Source organism: Oncorhynchus nerka, linkage group LG22, assembly GCF_034236695.1.
Source record: "Oncorhynchus nerka isolate Pitt River linkage group LG22, Oner_Uvic_2.0, whole genome shotgun sequence".
Lineage (NCBI taxonomy): Eukaryota > Metazoa > Chordata > Actinopteri > Salmoniformes > Salmonidae > Oncorhynchus > Oncorhynchus nerka.
The window spans coordinates 74,492,298-74,509,469 of NC_088417.1; the positions used below are offsets into that span (position 1 = coordinate 74,492,298).

Below are 17,172 nucleotides of genomic sequence, written 5' to 3' on the forward strand. Positions count from 1 at the left end.
AGCAGGTGTCCACATACTTTTGGTCATGTATTGTACCTAGGGTCCATTTACTCTCATTTTGAGTTTTGGTCAGCAAACAAATCCAGAAAGTATGTTGCAAAATGCTACCTCTGACCAAAAGTTTTCCATCAGTCATTAATTTAAGATGATTGTTTGTTTATATATGATATGGTAATGATACAGTAATAATGACACGTAAAGTAATGAGACAGAGTGCAACCTCATGAGGAAAATTCCAATGACTATTTTATTAAATTCCAATTAGACATCCAGAACTTCTGTGGGAACACAACAGATGGCGGCATATTTCAATAAAAAATCCCAACATTTGTTTCAAAAAGCATTAGCGACTTCCAACAAGTCTCTTCTGCCGTTAAAATAATTTGTCATCAAAATAATTCAGAGCAAGATTATTTCAAAAGCAGTTATGCCCACATCATTATTAAGCCTGGAATGTTTTCAATATTTTTTCAATATTTAAATTCCTCTTACAGACATTCACGTTGAAAATAAGTAAACCCCCACATAAAGAAAAAACACTGCACATATCAAGGGTAAAAATACAACCACCAACAAAAGTGAAATGTTGTGAGTTGGCAAACCTACAATGTGATACTATACCACCTGCAATTAGTCTGCCAGCCAGCATTATTTTTTGAGCTCCCAACAAGGTACCAACACTAATAAAAAAACGAAACCGTAATTATGTTTGCTTAAAAACACTTGATATGACCACTGCACAACAGAACAATCTTCCATATTTAGCTTTGTTTTGTGCTAAAAACCTGTACCAATAATTACAAAATTGTTGATAAAAATATTCCTCTGTTAATAAGGGAAAACACATGAGACTTGGGGGGCCATACAAGGGAGGGGATTGGACGAACAGGATAGGTGCTACTCAGTCTTCTCTTCTGGAGTCTCTACCTGTAAGATGACAAAAGTAAGACCTTGAGAGCCATTCACTGTGAGACACTGAGAATCCTGAATGATTCATGTTTTTAGATGGATTTGCCTCTAGAAATAGTAAGATACAACTAACTAAAAACAACATTCTCGAGATAATACTTCCAATTAAAAATGATAGTCTTATATTAACAATCAGTGATATGGCATGACATACTTCGTCTGTCTTGGTCTCGCCATTTTCAGACTGGGTCTCCTCTTTAGGCTCCTCGACTGCTGCTGCCTTCACCTTCTTCTTGTCTTCCTTCTTCTTGTCATTTACTTCTTTTTCTTTCTGTGGGGACAATTTACATGCATATCTGTCAAATCTTCTCTGCCTGGAACCTCAGAATGATGTAATTGTCTAGACACTTAATATGGGTGTGAATGTGCTGAAAAGACAACATGACATGCTAAACACATGACATGCATAATTATATTGAATGAGTAGATGTTGAAGACAGGTAAGTATTACTTTAGCTGGCTTTTTTGGTTTTGGTGCTGGTTTGGGAGGGGCTGGTTTCTGAAAAATACAGAAGGAAGAGTATATTGATACAATAGATTCTCAAAGCAATGCATTGCATACCATGAAACAGAACAAAAAAATATATAAGTTATCAAATGGCTACCCAGACTATTTGCATTGCCCCCCCTTCTACGCTACTGCTACTCTGTTATTATCTATGCATAGTCACTTTAATAACTCTACGTACATGTACATATTACCTCAATTACCTTGACACTGGTGCCCTCGTACATTGACTCTGTGCTGGTATCCCCTGTATATAGCCCCACTATTGTTCTTTTACTGCTGCTCTTTAATTATTTGTTATTTTACCTCTTACTTTTTTGGGGTATTTTCTTAAAACTGCATTGTTGGTTAAGGGCTTGTATGTAAGCCTCTCACTGTAAGGTCTACCTACACCTGTTGTATTCGGCGCATGTGACAAATATGATTTTAATTTGATAGTTGAAAAGAAGAAAATATATTTTTAGTTAAAGGTTAAATAGTTGTAGTGCTGATGCCTATATACATATTACATTTCCAAACGGTAGCTTTAAAGAAACAAAATGTACTCACCGATGACAACCGTGCAGATCTCCTTGAAGGCTAATGTAAGAAAAGAGAATAACATTACTCAATCAAAGATGTGTGAAAACATTTAAAAATGAATTGAATGAGGATGTTTGCTTCATCTTCATAATGCAGACAATTGAATATTTCACTATTTCAAGAATGCATTATACTTTTCAACAAATTTAATATTTTCAGGTTTTTACGGGCAAATAATGTGATAAAATCAATCACCAGTAATCACTAGTGATGATTTCAATAATGGTGAAGATTGCAACCTGTAGCCTATTCTACAAGGGTGATATTCATGTGTGAGTCTTTGTGTGTGTGTATCACTTACCTCCTCCTTGACATCTCCATCGGCTCCCTGCAAAATGTATGAAAAAATACATTACTCAAAATGATTGGAAACAATAGCATGCGTATCTAAAACATAATATATATTGCTGAATATTTAAATATTGTCTAAAATGTGTAACTGCAAGTTCACAGAAACTTAGCCGCTTGCAAACATTGGCAATAGCCTACACTTTGCCTATACAGCCAGCCTCTACTCATTCTAGATTTGCGCTTCATGTTCTACGCTTTGAGTAGAAGAAGCAGTGGACCTGTTTTTTTTTTTTCATTGGGACATTAGTCCTCATCTGTTTTCACCAAATGTATTTTAGGGGGAGGGGCAGAATCAACTGTGTTCCGCCCCCTGGCGATAAGAAGGCGCAATAGCACCCATTTAACGCGAACAAAGAAAACATTAAAATGATCATTTTTGCGACGGTCTTAGAATTAAATTATATTGAGGAAGAAAAGAAGAGTTTTTACTTTATTTTTCTGTACCATTTACATGCAGATTTACACGGTCTAACTATCAAAAGGCATCCGTTTTGTTTGGCTGTGTTCGCGATGTGGGTAGGAACTGCAAAGCATGGCTGCTTGTGGTTTCAATAGCATGGAGATCCAGCTTGACTTCAGACCAGACAGAAGATTGTGTGCGCCTCTCAAGAAATCCCTCGAAACATTCTAAATTCGGCGAAATAAGACGCTCTTTGCAAACCAAAAAAATCTAATAATTATATCAAATGATTTTTTTGCAAGAGTGAACATAAATACATACGTCAGATTTGTATTTAATCTCCGTTGTCTCGAAGGCTTCATAATATCAAGACTGATTTATACAGGGCAAAAAGTATATCCGCATACTGTAATCTAGGCTCTCTACATACCTTTCTCTTGGGCATGTTGGATTTGTAGGTTTTCTTCTTTAATAGAAACTAAAGATATAGCTATATTTTGTGATTCAGAGTTCACAGTTTGCAGAGACTGGCGTCTTCTTATTAATACTGTAGTAAAGATACAGCACATTAAACCCAGTGGTTGGATGGGGGTGGGGGTAGGTGCGGCTAAATGTTGACTGATGTTATGCTTGGCCAATCAAAGGATGGCACAAGGTGTCACAAAAGAAACAGATTTTCAATGTAGTTCATTTACGCGCGAAATTCCTAGTGAAAGTGAATGACGTGTTTATCATTTGTAACAGTTAGGCATATTCACGGAGTGGCGCAAGAAAATATAAGAAATCACAGACGTTAATGTTGCTATTCTGCTTGCATTCATGCGCTTAGTGTTGTTCAGCCACCATGAGATGAAATCATTAAAATGTTGGAAGACAATATAGGCTATTCTTAAAAAGAAAAACAATGCCGCCAAATAATCACCCGGATTTTTGATAGGGCTATATTCTCTTATCAGCTTTAGGCCTACATTTGGGTAGCTAGTATGTTGTAAACCTGTTACTGTTTTCCTTATGTCAGAGCATATGTATATTTGCTTTATTTAGTGTATACTTATTAAAAGTCTTACTTTAAATATATGGGATGCGTGTTTATTAGGCTATGTAAATAGGCGTAAGAAATATAAACGTAGTCAAACGCTTTTGGAAATACGTTTCGAAAGCACTGGGATAGTGTTCCCAATTGTTTTTAGATATCTGATTTCCATCGGTTGTTACAGAGAGAGAGAGAGAGCGAGAGAGAGAACGAGATCATTTGGAGACGTTGGTGCAGTGTGCACCGTTCACTTGGTTTTGGGGAGTGAATCAAACAGCCATGGTGATAAAAGTCTTTATAGCATCATCCTCTGGATCGACAGCGGTAAGAAACCTAGAGTATTGAGTAAGCTTTGTAGCCGATTGACTGTTTATGTTCATTTTCTTGGCGAATTCAAATGACATGTATTTGCATGATTATGTAGGTGTGGCGGGCTCATACGAGTGTGCTATTGCTCTGTTGTAGCTACGCAGATACTATCATATGAATTCGGCTCTATCGAGTATTGAATTAGCGTCGACATAAACTTGCTTTTGAAAGTTCTGCAAGTTGTGCATGGGATGTCCCAAGCGATAGAGTAGAAGCTGGACAGCTGCACAAATACACTAGATTCTATAGGCTTCTCATGCATGACAATGCATATTGTAATGGCCCTAAAACAAGGAGGACCTGCCATTTTGGAGATATTGATTTGTTATGACTATTATTGTATTCATTTGCATAGTGTTAATATAGTATTAGCACAATGCTATGATTGTATTGTATCTAAAATGCAGGTACAACACAGTATAATATAAGAGGAAAGATAGTCACGTATTTGTCTGTAGGAATAGCAGTCACTTACTCCTGCTCAAACCCATCTGTGTTGGAGTATTTTTTATGAGTGAGCATGCAGACAAGAATGTTTAGGTGAAGCACTTGGTGAAACATATCAGATTTTTTCAAGCAACTGTTTTAGTCCAAGTGGTGAGGGTGAGGGGTCAGGCTTAATTAGACTCTCTCAGCAGATGTTGACTCCCTCACCACCACCTTCCTCCATTTTCCTGGCCCACCACTCCTTCCCTACATACTGTAAAACAACACTCCTACTGTTGCCAGGGGGGTTCTGGGCCAGAATAGCTGGACAGGATCAGTCTTTGGGCATCTGAGCTTCATACCTCACCCAATTACAGTACGTCACCCTCTAAAGAATCAGTCAAAAAGCACAATGGCTACAGAACGACTGCCTCAGCCAACCTCTGAATTATCTGGTCTGAAAGACGGATATTATTGCTTACTGTGAATTTGCAAGTCACAACAATGACCATACAGAAATTGTTATGTATACCTAATTGTAAAGCCAGGCCTCTTTGTGTACAAGAGTTGACAGCATGTTTCATCTATATAATTTGATGTCATATTCCAAAGTATTCTTCCTCTAATTCTTAACTAAAGTCATGCAGCGCAGTTTAGACAGAACATAAGTGGTAGCATGGGAACACTGGGCTCTCATCCTGCTGCCATATTTGGTCTGTGCCTGACTTCTTAGCTGATCCTGGTTGTGGAGAGGCCTTATTGGGTCTGTCTTAGTCCTCAGGCTCTTATGTAGAATGCAGCCCGGCAGCAGAGGCTCTGCAAAGTGAATAGAGACTTTTCTCCCCATACGCCACCCAGACCATATTATTATTATATCATTATTACAACAACTCATAGTATATCTATATCCCCTCTCTGCCTGTAGATTAAGAAGCAGCAGCAAGACATCATGGGTTTCCTTACTGTCAACAAGATTGACTTTGAGGAGTGTGACATCGTCACTAGTGAAGACAACAGGAAGTGGATGAGGGAGAACGTACCTGAAGACTTCAGACCAATGACGGGTGTCCCCCTGCCTCCACAGATATTTAATGAAGAACAATACTGTGGGGTGAGTGTTGTACTGTACTGACCCCATCACTGTGTAGTGAAGCTTACTGCCCGGAACTGATAATGAGAGGTCAAAGGACAGTAGGCTTGCAACTGCATAGTGAGTGCCTGGTTAATATTTATTCTGTTCTAATTGAAAGTACACATTCTCAACATACTTCGTGAGAATATTACAACCTTCTGTAACAATTTGTGTGATAACCTAATGAAACGTACTTAGTGAGTCCGCTTCCCTTGTATTGTCATTACAGAACTATGAAGCCTTCTTTGATGCCCGTGAGGAGCACGCAGTGTATGCCTTTTTGGGCCTAACAGCCCCTCTAGGCTCCAAGGTAAAGACAATGGTCTTATGGACATACTCAGTCTGTCAAAACCACAGGTGACCAGTCCGTTTACTTTTAATTGATTGCTTGTTGTTTTGAAGTGAACCTTACAGTGCTGATTGTAGCTTAAAGGTCCTAAATTGCCCCCTGGCCATAGCTGTATACAGCCATTATAAAATGACTGGAATGCTATTTTTGGCCAATGGGTATGTGTGGCCTAATTAACTGTTCTATCGGGTTGAGGGAAGAGCGTCACGTAAGAGTGATGACATCTGACGTAAGACAATGATATTCAACCACACAGTTAGACTACAACACAAGCAGTGTATAAGTTACATTTGTCCCAAAAATAAGCTCAAAAGCATGTGACTAACACTCATGATATATTATGAAATGTAAATTCATGTTCTGGAGGAAGGTTTTTGTGGCATGTTATTATGCAATTCATCTCCATGTGTTGAACACGTGTTTAGTATCTGGTTCAACTGGCTTTAGCTGTATATTTAGATTTCTACCTGTTGTACTTCTCTCTGAGGTCTCAGAATGTATCTTAAATGGCCATTATGCAATGACTGAGTTTTAAAGCGGCAATCAGCAGTTGCAACATTAACTTATTGTTCTCCCCTCCGCTGATTCGGTAGAAAGCAGAGGGATGGAGCTGGAAAAATATAACCACCCTCAATTTCATAGACAGTGGTATGGATGCAATGACTGACAATCCATGATATAAAAATGATAGTTTTAACCATGTTTTGAGGCTATATAGTGTTTACTTTCTTTACAAACATTGGATTAAAACAAGCTTATATTTTGGGATCCGATGGGGTACAACAATTGATCTAAGCTCATTTATATACATTATAATCTTCAAAAATCAACAGGTACATATAATTAATTTATAAGTCCAAAAATGGATGTAGCAAATGCAGATTGCCCCTTTAATGATGTTTTGCTTTTTGTCCAGGAAAATATAAATACCTCACAAAAGAGGCATGCAATATAAATTGATTCGTAATAACAAAGTAGTTATTGATTCACAATAACATTGTTGATCCTACAGGGACAGAGTAGTTGTGAGTAGTTCATTGTAAGATCTCCATGTTACTTCCAATTCCCAGGCAGTGTTTCCTCTTACCATGTATTTCACAGCTCTGCTGCACAATATAGAGGCAATGAATGCTGACCTGCTTTTAAGCAGCAGGTCGAGACTGTTCTGTTGACTACTGTACTATATCATTACAACACTTACACACAATTGTGTTTTTAAAATGACATGAACCTTTTGGTGGAAGCATAATTGCAGTTGGTCTCAACCCTGGTTTTGTATCATTTTCTTAGCACTGTTTTCATACCACCCACAGGAAGCAGAGGCCTTGGCCAGACAGGAGCAACAGTAGCCATATGGTTTTGGTTAGCGGACCACAGTGCCCTCTTCTGGCGTCTTCCAGTCAGCTCTACAGCAGCCTGCCAGTGCTCGTCTGGAACACGTCTTCTCAGACCAATCATAGAGCTTTATTTTGTTGTAAAATGTAACCAGTCTGGTATCAAATTGACCAACGGAGCAAGGCCAAATGTTGTGTTGTATGACAATGTATTTAATGTGATAACCTTGTAATGTTTCAATAGTTCAAGCCAATGATGGGCAGTATCCAGTGTTCAATATGATTTTGAAATCAAGGCAGAATGAGTTCCCAAATACTAGGCATTTAGTAGATCATATAGACATGCTTTACACATTTGAGAATATTTAATTCAATGAGATATTTTTCAACTTTGATAATAAAATAGTGTTACTTCACTACTCAGTCTATCTTATTCTTAACCAGTTTCCTTGTTATTCTTGTAGCACAATGGTGTTGCTGGAAGACAGCTAGTTTCCGTCCACCTCTGAGTACATTGACTTCAATACAAAACCTAAGTGGCTCATGGTTCTCATCCTCTTCCATAGACGTACACAGTAATTATGACAACTTCCGGAAGAAGTCCTCCAACCTATCAGAGCTCTTGTTGTCCACCCAATCAAAGGATCAGAGAATGAATCTAGTACTGAAATCATTAGCTACAGTTAGCTTGCACTGCAGTGCATAAAATGTGGTGTGAAGTTGATTCAAAGAGAGAAAGACTATAGTTGGAACAGTTTTGAACAAATTAATTTCTTTAAATTGAAGTAGAAGCAAGAGAGAGCAAGAGCTAGCTATATTTTGTAGTATTTTTAAAAATCTTTCACTTTCACTAGCTAGTTTAGCCTACTCAAACACCCGGCTCAAACAGGAATGCTATGTTAGCTAGCAGGCTATGGCTATCCAACACTGAAACTCTTCCAAGTCCAAGCATTTTATTTGATTTATTACCACCGGGGCCTGCCGGTGTAACTGCTAAATTGCTTTCTGACTGTACTGCATTATCATAGCGGGTTTACTAACACCTTAGTTCTAGTAGCTATGTTGACTATGACGTTAGCTAATATGGTGACAGCGATGTAGGCTCTGTGTAGTGGTTATGATATTAAGGTTTGACTTGGAAAGGTTTTTTAGCCTGGTCACAGAGCTGATTTGTTGTGCACTGAAGTCCACAAACGAAGGGAAAAGGTGAGAGGAGGAGAGCGCGTTGATGCGAGAAAGAATTATGTGGTCATGCTGTTTGTATGTGGCTGCTATGAAAGTGAACTGTGTTATCCATGTGATCAGGGGTTTATTAATTCTGTCGATTCTGTTGAAAAACCTTTCTTAAACGGAACCAAACGGGCTAAACATACCTGAATTTGTCCAACAGAAACTCTCATTTGTAACTGTTGGACTAATGATTACACCCTAGATCAACTAGATGCAGGTAAGAGTGTGCAAAGTGTTGTTAAATGTGTCATTGTCTGTCACCTTTATTAGTATTTTTTTAAATCTTGGCCTGTGCACCTACATTGTAAACTTTCATTCATAGGCTATGTTGTAGCAACCTCATGATGGATGTATGGAAAATTCCAGCATCATGTAGTAGCCTAAACCTATTGATGTTACAGTGAGCTGCGTGAATGGAATATGAATGGCAGTCATTCAATATGCTGTAAAATAAATAAGGCCATGCTCATAAAAAAAAATATTGTCCTCCCTCACCTTAAACGGCACCGACCGCCACCCCGTCACATATTGTTTCAGTTCTCCTTACATTCTAAAACTGATGTGTCACATCACAGAAGGCAGCAGCTGAAGAGCAGGGGTAGTGAGTGTTCTCACTTTATTTCTGACATACTTCCTGTTTTAAACATTTGCTACTCAGATGCTCAATACAAATAGGGACAGCACAATACCGTGGCTGCTTACCAGTCAGAGACATCTATAGCTAACTTGTAAACCTTGTATTAGTGGACAGACTGAAGAAAACATCATCTATTGTAAAAACAGAGGTAGGGATATTCTCAGTACTTGTCCTGTGTTTTATACTATTTATGTTTTATGTGACCTGGCAAGAGTTATCTGAGTATTTATGTATATTTCGAGCCTGATAAGCTAATGTCATGGTAGCATAATACTTTGGGGTGGAACCAGATTAATGCTAGTTCTGGAATAAAATCTGTGGAAATACACAATTGAAAGTGCTAGTTGGTGTGGTTTGCTGCTATGTTGTGTTGAGATAATATGCACTGTTGTGTAGTGGTTGCCATGTTGGGAGAAGCCTTCATCAGAGTCTTCAGGTACAGTAAAGAGGATTGTGATTGTGATTCCACAAAGGCTCAGGAACGTCCACCACACCCTGCTCCCAATATCGTTCTGAACCAAGGTTCAATGTTAGGTAAGCATTTTGGATTTGTCTGAAATACTGCATGCCTCGCTGGATCAGTTGGCTATGCTGCATTTTAGAAGGCTCATATGAGATTAAGCGCATCCAGGCATGTGTACAATGTTTAATAATTTCATTCATTTTTGTTTGAACTTCAAATTTAAAAATGTGCTTCTGGTGTGTGGGCTGCACAGGAAACATGGATGGCCTGGTGCAGTCTGGTCCTAGAGCGACAACCAGGCCCAGTGATGCCCTCACCATCCCTAATAGCCACAGTGATGACTATGGTGACCTGGAGCTCTATCGCTCCTGGTGCTGCACCACCTTCTGCAAAGACTACCCCGACCTGCAGCTCAGAGGGGACCATGTGGGAAACAGGAGTTCAATGAGCCTGCGGCTGGAGAGTGAGGTGTTCCAAGGGCCACTTCTTCAATCTCAGGACCTGGGAGAGCTGGAGTCCTTGGAACCCACAGGGCCTGTGGAGCCTGGGGTACAGGTGGAGTCCCAGACCCTGCAGGATGAGAGTAACCTGGTCATAGACAGCAGCATCATCACCCTGAACAGGGAACCTCTGTCCAACTCCATGCTGAACGGCTACCTGGAGAGTAAGCTGCTGGAGGTGTACAGACAGCATATGCAGGACAGCCTGGCCCGGGGCAGCTCTCCCCTGGTCCAGACCCCTCCACAGGGCCTGGTACCAGAACCAGTGAAGCAGCTCAGCCAGTATCTCTGTCAGGACCACGGCCTAGACTCCAGTACGGCCCAGAGCATCGTCATCCACTACCTCAGCACCTGCACCGTGGCCAGCTCCAACTTCAGCTCTCCCGACCTGCGCATCTCCAACCTACGCATCCCCAACCCTGAGCCCAGGAAGAAGCCCACCTGACTGAAACTAGCAGTATTTCTACTTTGTCTGCCAACTCTAACGTACTTGACAATGCTAAAGCATTCCACTGAATCTATACTTGGTGGTCAGTTGTATTGCATTCAAGTGGAAAATTCAATTGATAATTCGGAAGGAGATCCCCTCATTTTGTTGAATTGTTGAAAGAAATATCTTTAGAAAATGTCACAATGTCCCAAATATTTACTACATAAATGCAACCAGTTGCTATATTGTCATGCTTGGGTGCCTGAGACAATGTCAAGCTTTCGAGTTTAAAGACAAAGAGTAGAAAGACAGGGAACTGTGAAGAATTATTGTAAAGAATCTTGTTTCTGAGAAATGATTCCTCACAGATACTGCTGATTTGAAATGATATTGTTTTAAACACAGATTTACAAAACGCCAAAGAAAAAAAATATTTTCCTAACTTGGTTGTCAAAGCAGAAAAATATTGCCACCTGCTGTCATACAAAAGCATTGCATGTTTACTGCAAGTGTCACATTGTGCATTTTGACAAGAAAGATATTACACAACATCTGTGCCAGATAAACATATCATGCTGTGCCACATTTCTAATGCGTTTTAATCTTGAATGCGACTGAATAAATAATAAATATTAATATGCTAAAGAACTGAGTTATTGCAGTCATGTCTTGTGGAGAATAAACTGTATTGGCCATTGGAATGGGGGTTGCAGTTGACTATAATATACACTTACTGGTTTAGCCATGGTGGGTTTATATTTTGCCTGAGTGAGCCTCTTGATCTTAATTTGTAAAATATCTATCTGGATCGCTGGCATGACTTGTGGGTAGGTTCATTTCAGAATTCTCAGCAGGGATGTATGGCTGTCAGGGTTTACGTGAGTGTGACTATGTGATAGCATGTGTTAGGTATGCATGCATTTTTCTTTCAGTTGGGTGCATCTAATGTGTAAAACAGTATTGAACAACATTAAGCACATGTTTAGTCTAGGGGTAGACTATGATGGACAATCTGGACATTGCTGGTGATCATAGTGGCATGCTGCTTGGGAACTAGACTGAGAGGATTAACAGTAAACCAGTGTGTGTCAGGAGTGAGAGCCAATGCCACCACTTCACACCCTGTCGGGAGCCACTGGGTCATACAGCAGCCATGCCAAGGACTATTAGCATGGCACTGTTGGAGCAGCAGAGGAGAGGGTAATGGTTAGGGAGAGTGGTGGCCATGTTTGTGTGTGTATGTGTGGGTGTGTGAGAGTGTGTGTGGGTGTGTGAGAGTGTGTATGTGTGTATGTGTGGGTGTGTGTGTGTGTGTGTGTGTGTGTGTGTATGTGTGGGTGTGTGAGAGTGTGTGTGTGACTATTCCCATACCTCTGATCATTTTCCATAAGAAAACGTTGAGGTTTATTCCATTTATCACCATGAAGTGAAACCTATGGGGAGACTTGAATAAAGATACAAGAAATGGCCAGATCTTCAAAGAGTCAGTAACAGGCTTAGCAGGTACAGTATTAGGTAAAGATGTGTCATCATGCTGCCCAGCATAGCAAGGACTGAATTATTAACCATATCATAGTGGGACACAGGCTCACACAGTGTGCACACACCATAAATAGTTGATTATAGTTGTAATGGTGACTATTGACTATAGCTTAATAATTATGTACTACATTTATTTTCCTAATAATTAAGCATGGGGACATCAGAAAGAAGTGATTCATTAGCACACATCCCACCATTTGTCATGATGTGATGTGGTTTTACAGCAACTGAGGTATCTTGTAACTAACTTTAAAAAACGACTTGGACAATCAATAGTTTTTCATGTTTTGTTTAATAATTATTATTTCAATTTAGAATCGTTACTTTAATTGCAGGGTGACCCAGATTCATATGGTTTCCCCCCATACTGTATCCATACAGGCTTGATGCAGGCATCACTAGTTTTCTATTGGTTAAAACACAATAGATTCGTTTCGGTTCCAACTCAAATGGGCTGGAAATGACGTCAGTTAAGGAGGTGAACATATTTCTGATAATAACGGTATTATAAGTGGAGATATTATATTTAACAGAAATGTCCAATCGAAATATAATGCATCACGCTCAGCTGCCATTGCTTCTCTATAAAGGCGTCAGGTAATTATGTATTATTGCACCATTCCTTCTGTCTCTGGGAAAAAAGCATGTGATGCTGCGGTGTGCAGGGGAGGGAGGGGTTGCAAGACTTTCTCACTCAGAGAGACTCGCTTCTCCACACAGTGGTCGGCAGGTACTTGTGTGTGTGTGTGTGTGTGGGGGGGGGGAGAGAGCGAGAGAGAGAGAGAGATGGGCGGGGGAGTCGTTTCTGTGAGCGCGTGGACTGCACCATCGCATTCCTTACCCAGGATACTGTCACCAGCCATGCCTTTACCCAGTAAGGTGCACCTGTGCTATGTGTTCTCTTGTATACCGATACAACATTTCTGATTTTTAACACGATTTTCACGCTCGATCAAGTCCTCGTTTGAAGGATTTAAAGACATCGATGATGGCTCTGGTGATGGAACCTATAAGCAAATGGACACCCAAGCAAGTGCTGGATTGGATGAAAGGTAATGTTTATACAACATGTTTATTTTAATTTGCTTGACAGACTACATTTAGAAACGACTAACATGGATATGTGCAGATATTTTCTATTTTCTCTAAATGACTGGTTCAATGGAAGTGTTATGAGCTAAAACGGTGCTATTCCTTGCATTGAAACATTGAACGTGTGCCATTTTGTGTATCCAACCCAGATGGAAGCGCTATTTAGTGTAATTATCACCCTGGCCTGATAGGCTACGCATTTCTAGACAACCAACCAGATACTGAGACCAACGCATTACGTGTAAAACAATCAGTTGACCTATATAATGTTCACATTTAGATTACCTCATACCATAAAGACAGGTGCTCTCTCTGTCTCTCTCTCTCTCACACTCTCTCTTTCAAAACACACACACACACACACACACACACACACACACACACACACACACACACACACACACACACACACACACAGGTTGAAGAAGTGTTGGCAACAATTGAGTTATTCCCAAAACTAGAACCATGGACATCTGATATTGTGTTGACCTAGACAATGATTCACATTACTACATTGATACTGCAATTCAGCATTGTGGATATGGATAGGGAACATATTGCAGGTTGCAAGGTAATTGCAAGTTAACTGTACAGCAGCTTTTGCAACACAGTAGTCAATTTGATCTTTTAGATATGCTGTTATACTGAATTCAAAATGGTTGGCGTTATGCTGTTCAGTATGTTTTAAAGATGCCTTATGATCAAGACTATTAGTCAAATTCTCCACTATCTGCCATAACATTAAGATTTTTATGAGAGAAAACATACTTACCTATAGTTGTTTTTCTTATTGTGTTGGCCAACAGTACAGCTGAGGTGAAATAACACTTAGGTAAGACCAAATGGATGACAAAATAATTGTTGCGCTATATTACCTGCCATAAACAAATTGTGGGCACCGTTACTTTAGTAGTGGCAGACATCTGTCATTCAGAAGGCGAGACGCTGACTGACAACAAATTCTTTATTTTCAGCCTTCATTTAGAAAAAAATTAGGACGAGGAGCTGAATGCTTATCTAAATGTTTAAATAATGTTCCAAATAAAGACCTAGTTACTGTAACATCCGAGCACAGGTTTGATTTAATAACTTTCTCTCTCACCAGGGCACAGGGATTTATTTTAGGTCTACTATCATCCAACTAAAGGAGCTATGATGTGTCAACACAGACATGGTTTATGTTTTCCCACGTACTGTACACAATAGTTTATGCCAGCCAAGTGTCAGTCCAGAAGTGCACAGCCGTGCTTGCCTCTGGCGCCACTGTCACAGATGTGTCTCCAGCCTTCGTACCAAGGGCAGGGCTCGCCTACGGCACAACTTCTGTGCAGCTGATACACAACACAACTAGGAACTTCAGTTCAGTCTCAAATCCTCCACACCAAACACCAATGGGAAGTGCAGACACAAGTGACATATATGTCATCTGTTGGCATATTAAAGTTGAGACAGAGGATGCTGATAGGACAGTTGAGAAATGTATTTGTGCTGTCACAGCTGTACAGAATATTCACACAGGATGATATTGGTATGCTATTGGTTGCTTTGGCTCTCTTCTTCTTGAGGGGTTCTTGAGAGGTGGTCAGTGGACACAGTCGTAAAGTGAAAGGGGAACTCCACTCAATAGAGACTGTTGCTTCTCACCTGATTTTTCTAAAGGAAAGATCATTAGGGCAATAGAGATCCTATAGTTGTGAAAATGTAATTTTATGATTAGGAGTTTGCACTTCTTGTTACAAAGAACAAAATCTAAATATTAGGTGTTACCTACACAAGTATGCACACACACCAATGCATCAATTGAGGCATTCAAGAAAAACTAGCACCATGGACAGCGATCCTGCCTTGGTAATGCTGCCTTACATTGATACTACGTTCCAACATTGTGGCTCGAGGTAGAGCAGTTGGCAAGCTAGTTGAACTGTACTGCATCTATTTCATAGCAACTATTTGCTGTGTATGAGAGTAGGTTCAATGCCCATGAGAGTAAGAGGGAGGGACTGACCTGTTTTTGAGGGCATTGAGGGCTCAGGATTATTCCCTTGGGTAAAATGTAATTTAGTATGAATATTAGATACTTGTCTAATTTCATTTTGTGATAGGTCTGAGGGCAATAATGAAGTACTGCTGATAATTCACTTCTTCAAGGGGGCTTACCTCTTGGTCACCCGGCAACTGTTGCCATGGAGCCTTGATAGCTAGAGGAAAGCAACAGAATGGAAATCCCACAAGCAGCAAGCTCTCAAATGAAAGCAGCCATTCATGATCATTAGATGGATACATGAACTTGTGCGCACACACATGCACATGCACACACAAAGAAACACCACACACACACTTACGCAATCATGCTTTCATGAATTTCACTCCCACGAACATAGGTCATGGGCCTGTCTCAAGGCCACGGACCTGTCTCAAGGCTACGGACCTGTCTGTGTGCTCAGAGAAACAGAGGACTAGGCAGCAGCACACAACACGGCAAGACAAGTGTTTGCCACATACAAATGGGAAACTTAGTTCAGATGATTCACCTGACTATGCAGAGCCATCTAGATACAGCATATGTCTTTGAATGTACCATCCTTTGATCTACCAAGGCTAATTTGTCTCGTTGAATGCCTGTGTCCATGGATGTGTGTGTGCTGTGCTGCGGTGTTGACATGGCCCAGCCAGTGTGTGTAATGTGGGTCAGCTCTGTGCTGTGGCCCGCTCCGCGGCCGGAGAGGACTCATCTCCCGGGAGCCATGGATGGATGCTGTGGTTGAAAGCCGAGACTCTGCTAGTCTGCTCTGCTACTATCTGGGCTCCTCTCTCTCTCTGTCGCTCTCTCTGTGCTGCCTGGACCGCTGTACATGGCTCCAAAACAGAATGCTGCAGAGGACTCTGTGTGTCTGTGTGGCTCTGCTGTGCTCTGATAAGGATGGCTTTAATACGATGTGGTGAGAGCAGTTGATCTCCTAGACTAGTCCCATTTCTCTCTGCTCTGCTCTGCTCTGTTCTACACAAAGAGCAGGTCAAATGGTAGACTGGATCTGCTCAGTTCTCTGGAGTTGAAAGAAAAGTCTGTTCTCTCTGCTTAGAGGGTAAGAGCACACTCAGGACTTGAAACATGTTTATGGTTGGAAGCATGCTTCTGGTATTATGTAGGAACTAACACACAAAGTGACTGAAATGGAAAATAGTTTTTTAGTCGCTCGGGAGTTTGATATGCATCTTTTTTGTTACAGCAATTACTCTGAATCTGCCAGTCACACTGCATGTTATACAGCTCTGTCATATTTATGCCTTTGAAAGGTATATAAACCATCACAACCCACATCCTATACACCTAGCAAATGACTTGGATGTTGATGGTAAAGGGGACAAATACATACTATTAGAACAAAGGTGTGCTTAATTAACATAGTTTCCCCCCTCATGCTCTCTTGCCTGTCCCCCATGCAGGCCTGGATGACTGTCTACAGCAGTACATTAAGAACTTTGAGCGGGAGAAGATCAATGGGGAGCAGCTGCTCCACATCACTCACCAGGAGCTGGAGGAGCTGGGGGTCACCCGCATCGGACACCAGGAGCTCATCCTGGAGGCCGTGGACCTACTCTGTGCTCTGGTGAGGAGTCGTTCGAGACATAAAGAGTTGGAGTCAGGAAGGATGGTCAGGAGATAGGGCTGTAGAGTTCGAGGTCTGGTGCACAGACATGATGGAATAACTTTACTATCGATGACTTCCTGTGCAACCAAGCCAGTGCAGTCAAGGTGCTCGAACTGGAAGAACAGAGCAGACATGCAGGAGATGTCCAGCTAGTTGCCAGATCTGTTTGTGCACC

The 17,172-nt window shown here is 40.7% G+C and overlaps 4 protein-coding genes across 8 annotated transcripts in view; 3 read left to right on the forward strand and 1 right to left on the reverse strand.

Annotated features, from left to right (window-relative positions):
• Nucleotides 1-224: 224 nt before the first annotated feature.
• On the reverse strand, nucleotides 225-3,414 carry hmgn7 (high mobility group nucleosomal binding domain 7). The gene is made up of 6 exons (XM_029628042.2): nucleotides 3,241-3,414; nucleotides 2,361-2,387; nucleotides 2,027-2,056; nucleotides 1,421-1,468; nucleotides 1,124-1,240; nucleotides 225-927 (listed from the first exon to the last, which is right to left on the reverse strand). The coding sequence occupies exons 1-6, from the start codon at nucleotides 3,253-3,255 to the stop codon at nucleotides 898-900; spliced, it is 267 nt and encodes an 88-aa protein (XP_029483902.1). The 5' UTR covers nucleotides 3,256-3,414; the 3' UTR covers nucleotides 225-897.
• Nucleotides 3,415-3,577: 163 nt separating this feature from the next.
• LOC115105720 (adapter SH3BGRL-like) lies at nucleotides 3,578-7,869 on the forward strand. 2 transcript variants are annotated; one of them, XM_065007401.1, is made up of 4 exons: nucleotides 3,578-4,167; nucleotides 5,564-5,749; nucleotides 6,000-6,127; nucleotides 7,433-7,869. In XM_065007401.1, exons 1-4 carry the CDS (start codon nucleotides 4,123-4,125, stop codon nucleotides 7,602-7,604), a joined length of 531 nt encoding a protein of 176 aa, XP_064863473.1. In that variant the 5' UTR covers nucleotides 3,578-4,122; the 3' UTR covers nucleotides 7,605-7,869. The 2 variants fall into 2 exon arrangements, with proteins under 2 accessions (XP_064863473.1, XP_029483900.1); XM_029628040.2 differs by having other exon boundaries at nucleotides 3,943-4,167; nucleotides 6,000-6,080; nucleotides 7,433-7,554.
• A 1,368-nt stretch (nucleotides 7,870-9,237) lies between these two features.
• LOC115104709 (TLR adapter interacting with SLC15A4 on the lysosome-like) lies at nucleotides 9,238-11,361 on the forward strand. Of its 4 annotated transcripts, none has more exons than XM_029626061.2 (3): nucleotides 9,238-9,468; nucleotides 9,717-9,854; nucleotides 10,037-11,361. In XM_029626061.2, the coding sequence occupies exons 2-3, from the start codon at nucleotides 9,725-9,727 to the stop codon at nucleotides 10,726-10,728; spliced, it is 822 nt and encodes a 273-aa protein (XP_029481921.1). In that variant the 5' UTR covers nucleotides 9,238-9,468; nucleotides 9,717-9,724; the 3' UTR covers nucleotides 10,729-11,361. The 4 variants fall into 4 exon arrangements, with proteins under 4 accessions (XP_029481921.1, XP_029481920.1, XP_029481923.1 ...); XM_029626063.2 differs by having other exon boundaries at nucleotides 9,239-9,468; nucleotides 9,794-9,854; XM_029626060.2 differs by having other exon boundaries at nucleotides 9,238-9,854.
• Nucleotides 11,362-13,103: 1,742 nt separating this feature from the next.
• LOC115105723 (connector enhancer of kinase suppressor of ras 2-like) overlaps nucleotides 13,104-17,172 on the forward strand; it is a 77,646-nt gene continuing 73,577 nt past the window's right edge. The window contains exons 1-2 of the mRNA XM_029628043.2: nucleotides 13,104-13,307; nucleotides 16,792-16,955. Coding sequence (XP_029483903.1) covers nucleotides 13,241-13,307; nucleotides 16,792-16,955 — 231 coding nt within the window. The 5' untranslated portion in view covers nucleotides 13,104-13,240. The remainder of the gene's footprint in view (nucleotides 13,308-16,791; nucleotides 16,956-17,172) is intronic.